This window comes from Carya illinoinensis, chromosome 9 (assembly GCF_018687715.1).
Source record: "Carya illinoinensis cultivar Pawnee chromosome 9, C.illinoinensisPawnee_v1, whole genome shotgun sequence".
Taxonomy (NCBI): Eukaryota; Viridiplantae; Streptophyta; class Magnoliopsida; order Fagales; family Juglandaceae; genus Carya; species Carya illinoinensis.
The window spans coordinates 6,987,956-6,997,133 of NC_056760.1; the positions used below are offsets into that span (position 1 = coordinate 6,987,956).

The window sequence follows — 9,178 nt, forward strand, 5'->3', positions numbered from 1 at the left end:
TATAGCGTTGGTTAAGCCTTTGATTAAGGAGGGAGAGTCAGACAGAACAACGCACAGGAGAGAGAGAGAGACATACACACACGCAGGGGGATTTTATCATTTAGTACTATGATAATTTTTTTTGTTTTTGTTCAACATCTTTCGAGGAAAAATACAAGTAAAAATAAAGAAATGCAGAAAAGCTGGTGTTGGGCCATGGCAATCCCCATTGCTCACCCACCTTTTATTCTTTTCTCAAGCCTTTCTTCTCCCTTACTTCTACTAATACTATTGCCATCGCCTTTTTGCTCCGAGATCTTGAGTGCCCATTTTCTAAAACGGTCTGTTGGACCCATTGGAGGAGCCATTCTCTGGTATGTCATACTTACCCGGATACTCTTCTTTTGCATTTTTTGTGGGTTTTTCCCTCTGTTCTGGGATCCCAAATGTGACCTTGAGATACGTATTTGATGTTTGGGAGGGATGGGTGGGATCTGGAAGCTAATTGTAAGCAAACTAGAAGGACTAATGCAGCTTGTTATGGAAATACGTCGTTATTTTCTGCCATTTGTCGGTTTGGATGTGGTTTATTTTTAATCATATTATTTTTATGTTTTGAATTTTTGGCGAGTATGATAGTGTATGGAGTCATGGACTCGTCTAAAGTTAGTTAATGATCAATTGGTGAACTGTATTCGGCATATTTGTTGTGGAATTATGATTCTTCTCATTTGAATTGAATGTAGTTAATGATGCAAATTTTATTTTTAATCATTTTGTTTAGAGGACTGCTATAGCCACAAAGAGATTATAAAAGCAATCCCACAAACTGACATGATTTTATGTGATCTTTTAGATCTACTTACAATAAAAGTAACTTTACAATTTGATGAACTCCATGAAGCCACATCAGTTTGTGAGATTACTTTTGTGTAATCTATTTGTGTCTAAATTATTTCTCTTTTGTTTATATTACTTCTATCGCTGTTTTTTTGTAACAAGATATAGCAGCCTCATATTTTGTTTGTTGCTGCGAGGTCGAGGAAAAGAAAACCTGAACACTATAAATGCTAAAACTTGGTCTGTTGGATGTCTTTTAATGGCGATTTTGATTAGATCCAAATTGGAATTACTTCAGGGGCATGTTAAATCGGACACAGATTCTTAATCACAGAGATGGGTTCTGGAGATTGGTTTAAGACTATAGTCAGCCTAAAGAAACCGAAAGATGGCAGGTCAAAACAAGTGAAGGTACAGAGCCCTTTAATTGCAAACTCATCGATTAACTTTAACTTGGTTGAAGCCAAGCTATGTATTTGCTTGATTCAACTGAGTATCCAAACTGTCAAGTTGTTTATTCCAAATCAAAAACTTATTTGTTATTCCCTTGAATGTCCTCGTGAATTGTCATATCTTAAAACTAGTTTGCAGTGCCTCTAAACAATGGCATTAGCTCCTTATTAATTTAGGCTCAGACCTGAAACCGAGGAGCTGTTGTTTCTACCTTATATATACACATATCTCTGTGTATGTGTGTGTCTATATATATATATATATAGTTGAGGGTTGAGGCAATAATTGGGTAGGAATTTAGGAAACCCAAATAGAGTTTGTCAAGGTTTGGATTTTTAGGTATCTCTTTTTCAGTCCTGTTTTTACTTGTCAAACAAGACATGCTAGAAGGTATGGCTTAATCTACTATTGGTATGATAAATATGAAGGATGTTTAATTTTTTTAGTCATGGATTGAATCCTCTTAACTGATCATAAAAGTCATATGATCTCAATCAATTGGTAGCATTGTTACTCAGAACTAAAGTTGGTTAAACTTTATCTGTTGGGAACGATAAGAAGAAAAAGTAACACGAAAAACGAAATCAATCACACACGACACACTAGATTTACGTGGTTCAATAATGTGTCTACGTCCATGGAGCTGCAGAGGATTTTATTCTCTTGAAAGTCGAATATACAGTGCGAGACAATACAATATGTGGCCATGCGGAATAGTACAATATATAGATGCAGCAAAACCCTAATTAGGGGTCGGGTCGGATTGGTTTAGGAGCTAAAATATCCCAAGCCTGCTCCCCATTGCCCAAACTCATTGAAAATACACCAAAAACCGCAACAAATTTTTATCGGGCCAGATCATCAAATTGACCGCCACAACCACAGTCCACACAAACAAGCCCAACATTATCATCTACTTGATACCCCAGTATTGAATCCAATATAAATTTGCTATTTCTCATGTTTTCTGGTGCTTTGTTACAGGGCTCCTCAGCTTCTGCAAAATCAAAGAATCATCTGCGGAAACAGTCTCTTGGCAAGCCAACTGAGGATATTGCTGCAACACGTATTCAGACTGCATTCAGGGCTTACATGGTATTCTAGTCATAAACCATACACACTGAAGTCATAAGTATATAGATCTAAGATCATTTGTTTTTTATGTATATTTTCCTTTTGCTTTCTTGTGGTACCAATCCATGAGCACTTTCACTGTTTGGTTTGCATGGGTACTAATAATTGCATATACAGCAACACATACACACTGCCACATTTATAAAATATTCTGTAAAAAGTGTATCCACATGATTATAAAATCGGTTTAACATCATGCCTTGACAAGAAGTTTTAATTTGATTGTATATGGTTAACTGTTGGAGATCCAATTAAAAGAAAAGAAGCGTCAAGTGGAGGTCTGAAATCCAATTAGTTAAGTAGGCTGGAATTAATACTGAGCTATTTCTTTGGCAAATGATGTCAAACAATAGTGTTTTGGTTGAGTGGACTAAATCAGATCTCATTCCTGCATTGTGAATTATGAAACACGGTTGAAAGAAAGTGAAGAAATCCTAATTGGTTAATCCTTACAAAAGAATTCACATCAATTGACAATTGAACAGGATATCTTTGGCCCTGTTATGAGCGCTAAGAAACATGCATGGAGGAGAGAATGCTGATATTTTCAGAATTAGGTAAAATGATATACATCTTCTGAGTTTTCTAGGCATATGCCTGAACTGGATTGTAGGTATATGGTATCTATTTAAGTACTAGAAACATGTTTCTTTGTATTTTTTAGGGCATTATGAAGTTAGTGGGCAACGGTTAGTGTTGGTTTATTGGGGAAGATTTAAGGATGGTTCATGTCAATTGTGATCTGCTTCTGACTAAGATTAGCAGATTGGCATGATTTATTAAAACAAGATAAACATTCCCCCTCTTTTTACTGCTCAAGAATAGTGCACCTATGACTGTCACTTTTTTCTGCTTAAGAATGTGGCATGGGAGTTATTTCAAAGGCTTCAAAGCACATTTCCTCTCATTTCAGGACATCCTTTCACAGTTTTAGCAAATTTTTGGCCCACAAAGATGGAGCCTGTTCTCTATTGGAACTTTTCACACTTGATGGGGATCACTGGAAATGTCTATACTCCCTGATATCCAAGCAATGCTGTTCCTGCTTTTTAGTTTCACATTTTTGCCTTGTTAACTGTAGTTACAGAGGCTATATGAATGATGAGCAATTTGCTTATTTATCTTCTAGTTTCAGAACTTGTAATGGATCTTTGCCATATAATTGGTGATAAGTTTACTCTACTAAACCTCGCTACTAAATACTGCGTTCAGTAGCTGGCCACTACGCAGAGACTGGGCAAAGAAGAACCTTACAGTTCCTTCTAAACAAATATCAGGTGGCTGTCTTATCTACTCCTATAAGAAGTTAAAGAAACCAGAAGAGGAACTGTATAACCATTCATTGCCAATTATTGGGGCCATGAACTAGCTCCATTTTTTTTTTTTTTTGGTGTGTTTTTTTTGGTGCTTTTGATTCATTTTGCTTTATTTCATGTCTTGGGGATTTATTTTGTTGCTTGCAGGCTAGGAGAACTTTACGTCGTCTGAAAGGGGCAGTAAGACTACAGGTCCTGACCCAAGCATATTCTGTTAAGAGGCAAGCTACAACAACGTTAAGCCATCTTCACACTTGGAGCAACATACAGTCCCATATAAGAGCTCGTAGACTCTGCATGGTGACAGAAGGCCGACTTAGACAGAAGAAACTAGAAAATCAGCTAAAACTTGAGGCTAAGCTTCATGACCTAGAGGTTAGACCACCTGCTCCTTGTGTGTGAGGACTTGCATCATGAACTTGTGATTGATAGTGCCAAATTATCGTTGGACTGAATGACATCTCCTTCCTTTAAAAGGCTATGTTGTGTTTCTGAAAATGATATTGAAATTGCTTGGTTCCCACATCAAGGAACTCTTGGTCCTTTAGAACTTACCATTTCTCAGGAATCAGGATACAAAGTCCGAGATTCTTGATCCTTGTTTTGTAGCACTTTCTTCAAATGGAAAAGGAAAAAGAAAAGATTTAGACTTAAAGCATCCAGTTTACCGACTGTTGCTAGGGCCTGGTCTCTGATTATTATATTTAATACATGGACCTTTCTGAACGCAGTTAACTCATTCTCTTTTGAATTCTTGAGTAATCAATAGTCTGAATGGATAACAGGTAGAATGGTGTGGTGGCCCTGAAGCGATGGAGATAGTTCTTGCAAGGATACATCAGAAAGAAGACGCAGCAGTTAAGCGGGAGCGTGCTATGGCATATGCCTTTTCTCATCAGGTATGTCATTCTCCAGGATGAAAAAGTGTCATTCTCATTATTTAGGCTCACAGGACCAATTGACATGCATACAAATCCCATGATTTTCAGTGGAGGGCCAACTCCAGTCAGAATCATGGGCTGGGTAATTATGAACTTGGTAGAACTAATTGGGGTTGGAGCTGGTTGGAACGGTGGATTGCTGCTCGCCCATGGGAAAGCCGTGTCCCTTCCAAGTCTATTACCCCAAAGAAAGCCCAGAGTAGGCAGCCTATCAAGGTTGGTAAAAATGTAAATTCTCCGACGCCGAAAAAAGATGTTTCGGTCAAACCTACTTTGACCAATGGGAAGGGAACCACAAAGGCCCGTAGATTGTCTTACCCTGTTGTTGAAAAATCATCTGCGCATGAAGGGAGCATTAAAGCTGAAGACGCAAGCAATAAGAAAGAACAGTTGGTTTCTTAGTACCAAACCAATAATATGGAATTCGAAATTGTTCTATTGGATTTTTCGAGTAGTTGAAATGCTGAAATGTGATGGAAAGCAAATTTGTTATTTATGTTTCTGATATCTGATTTTGTGCCTAGGAGAGTGGCTTGGAAGCAAATCTTGTTTTGTCTGCGGTAATAGAATGATTGGAATGATCTGGATATGGAACTGACCTAGTCATTGTTTCCTCATCCTTATATTTGTTTTTTCTTTGCCCACGATGTATATAATGAAAGGAAGACAATATATTATTTCGTTTAGAATGTAGATGTTTGTTGGCGATGTTTCAAACAATGTTTGTGAAGGCTGTTATTGCTTCTAATGTTTGCTATCCTTCCATACATATGGGGTAAAGGTATTCCCATATTATTACAGTTTTCTCTCATTTCTCCACATATAAATAGAAAACCAAATTTCCAAACATTTTGGAAAAAAAAAAAAAAAACCCCTCGATTGGTTCATGATTCGCATCACCGATATGGTCTCTAATGCCCAAGTAGTTCACACCCACGACGTCCAGGAATTTCCTGTTTGGTTACCCGAAAATGGTGGAAATAGAAAGAAAAAGTTGGGAGTTTGAATATGTTGTTCTTGGGATTTTCATGAGCTTAAATTGCACTCATAACTCATTCAGTAACTAAATGGGTTCTCATTCATTAATTAAAAAGGGCATTGTTTTGCTCGTAGAATCAAAATGCAGTTCAAAGTTTGCCGAGGAATTGCGGGGTTGAATCGGTTAATGCAGAATTAGAAGTTTTGGTATCAAAGATAATAATCTCCAAGTTTTGTACTTTTGTTTCAGGGGACATAGGCTTGGAGGAGGGAATCTTCCCCCTCCGCGCTCTCCTCTGTGACAATCCATGCGGAGAAAGACACCGGATAGCTGAGGAAAGACACTGCTTAGTCTTGCTTTAGGGGGAGGATATTCCATAATGGCACTGTGTGTAATGAAGAAGAAGAAGAATCCCTACTCCGTTTATTCTTCAAGTGTCCTATTGTTAGGATTTTATAGAGTCAAAGCAGCTGGCCTCTAAACCTCAACTCTCTGCGGATAACTTCCATGAGAGATTGGGTGCAAATGATTATTAATCCGGAACCAATGTTGGGATTAAATAATCCAGATATACACCATTTTCAGTAATTTGCAGCAACAATGTTGGACTTTATTTGGAGATAACGGAATGACATGGTTCACAATGGCACGGCCTCTCTTAACAAAGCAAAGGATCAACTGGAAAGAACATACCAAGCATATAGACACGCATGGGAGGAAAAATTAAAATTTCGTCGAAGTCTTAAGGTGGCTCCCCTCCCCACAGAATTATTGGAGTTTCTCCTTTGATGTTGCGGTCAGAGATTCATTCTCAACAACGTCAGCTATATGTCAAGATAGTAAGGGTGAAATCATAAAAATCTAGACTTCAAAAATCCAATCTTGCAATCCAATGATAACCGAAACTTCAGCAGCTCTATTAGCGTCTCAGTTTGCAAAACATCTTCATAAAACTCCATCAATCCTAGAAGGCGTGCAAGTGGTTATAACTGCTATTGCAAAAGAAAATTCTTCCCCAACATGACAGATAACCCCCGTCATTGAAGACAACTCTCAAAGGTGCCCACCAAACTTACTCACTCATATATTTTAATTTTTTTCAATAGTTAAGGAAATGACTATCAATGAATTTGTATTTTTTTTAGTTTTTATTTTATTTTTTTCTTGTTAATAATGTCTAAAAAATGCTTAAAAGAAAAAAAAAAAAACATTTGTGTTGGTGTGCATATTTGGAGTGCACATTTGGTGTGCACCATAGCATTGTCCATTTTGGAAAGAATAAATAATTTATATGAGATAATTGGGAATAAATAAGAAATAAGAAATAAGAATAGATATTTTAAGGCCTTTATACTACACATTATCCATAATATTATCTCAGATTTACTCATCTTATTAAAAAATAGTGTGCGAGATTTACACACACTAAAACTATATAAATCATTTCCCATAAATTAAATACGATCTCATGTCATCTGGAAATTTTATTAAGATTTTAAGGTTGTGTTTGAGAGTTTAGACCATTTGAGACTACTTCACTACTATTTATAAATAGTTTATTACTATTTACAAACATTTAACTGTTATTCACAAATTATTCATTACTATTTATAAACTATTTTATTACTATTCATAAATGATCTGAGATACTCTTAACTATGGTTGAAAACCGAGCCATAATATTAAAATAAAGAAAAACTAGAAAATGGATCGGTACAAAGTTTTAGATTTGAAAAAGATGTACAGAAAAAGAAAATAAATAACAAAGAAAGCCTTAGTTAAGAGCCTGAGAACTATGAAGATGTCATCTCTAATTAGAAGTCTTAGTGGTGATCGTGGGTGTAGGTGAATAGCTAAGGGATAGAGGTTGGTGAATAGCGATAGGCTCAAGGGGATAGACTCAATGGGTTGCGCCATTGTAGGAATGGGAGACTACCGAGTGCCGATTGGAGTGGAGATTGAGAGGGGAGGGGGGTAGGGGGAGTTTCAGAAGTGAGAAGAAGAGCCTAGAGGGAAGTTGAAGAGAAGCCCAAGGGGAGGGATGCTGGGGGTGTTTAAACCCTGGGTTGAAACGATAATGGTGCTATTTTATTTATAATTTTTTTTTTCAAACTAATGTCCTAAAATGATGTCGTTTCACTTTCTTAAAGGAAACAATGTCGCTTTATATATGTATAATTAATATATAATTATAGGATCGATCGGTTCAACAATCTAGTCCAACATCAAACTAGGATCGAATTGGCCAATGATGATTTTGACAAAATTCTATTGATGGCCGACAGGTTTTACGTTGGTTTCGGCCTGTTCTAAGCTCCGGTGACTAGTTTGAGGTGATTACAATCGATTCGACTAGTTTGTGTATGCCCCATACTCTTAACATCCAAATGAACTATTTAGTCATAGTTTTTCAAGAATTTCAAACTTTTAAGTATGAGTTATGCTATGTACAAGTAAAGTTGTGTACTAATCTGCATACCAATACTGATTTATTCATATTCAAAATTTAAATTAGCACTGTTTTCAATAAAATCTACTTTTTGACCAATCACATTAAATTAGTGCACATATTAGTATACAGTTATGCTTGCAACTAGATTTTTCCTTTAAGTATATATGAATGTGAATATTGAAAGAAATATTAGATTTCATTGTATTATTATGATCATTTGGATTAAAGGTTTAACTAAACGATTAATGCTAATACAATCGTGGAGTATACAAGCGTTGCATAATTATTTTAAAAGAGTGAAGCCCACTATTAAAAAATTATTTTTTTCTATGTGAATCATGTATTAATTCATTTTTTTAAAAATATTGACGGTGCTTGTGCACTCTATGACTGTAAATATCGTTTCTTTTAATCAAATTAGTATTCAAAAATCTTAAGACTTTTGGATCAATATTTAGGTCTTTAAAAATTAGTATCAGGGCAGGAAACATGTCATGAGTTCAAGTCATGGAGGGGGTGACCTATAGGCTGGATTAAAATATACCAGTACTATATATGTGCATAATGTTAAGTCATTGAATACTAATATATTAGTGAAGCCACCAAAAGGGAAATGGCTACCATCGAGTCAGTATCGATAGAATGGGCCACCTTGGACGTTGAATTCAGAAGCGTGATAAAATGTTATGATCACGATGAATTGAAGATTTAACCAAATTAGTATTAATAGTTTTAAGACTTTTAAATCAATGATTGATATTTCGTTTGGTTATGAAGTTAAGATGAGATGATATGTTTTATCGAAAGTTAAATAAAATATTATTATAATATAATTTTTTAATATTAATTTTGTTTTAAAATTTAAAAAAAATTAAATTATTTATTATATTTTGGATAAGAAAACAGCCATCTTTAATCCATATAATATTTATTTAATTTTAAATTATTAATGTAAGAAGAATATCCCCATCTGCATGTCAAGGGTATCAAGCGGACGTTACAACGTGTGCTGATCGATTAGTCTCGGATATCAAACTCATAATAATTGAAAACTCAAGTAATATTTTTTAGAAGGAAATCTCAA

At 35.6% G+C, this 9,178-nt stretch overlaps 1 protein-coding gene across 1 annotated transcript; it reads left to right on the top strand.

The window, feature by feature from the left end:
• LOC122276161 (protein IQ-DOMAIN 9-like) lies at nt 1-5,380 on the top strand. The gene is made up of 6 exons (XM_043085690.1): nt 1-353; nt 1,118-1,230; nt 2,257-2,367; nt 3,870-4,097; nt 4,508-4,621; nt 4,712-5,380. Exons 2-6 carry the CDS (start codon nt 1,156-1,158, stop codon nt 5,063-5,065), a joined length of 882 nt encoding a protein of 293 aa, XP_042941624.1. The 5' UTR covers nt 1-353; nt 1,118-1,155; the 3' UTR covers nt 5,066-5,380.
• The last annotated feature ends 3,798 nt before the right edge of the window (nt 5,381-9,178 follow it).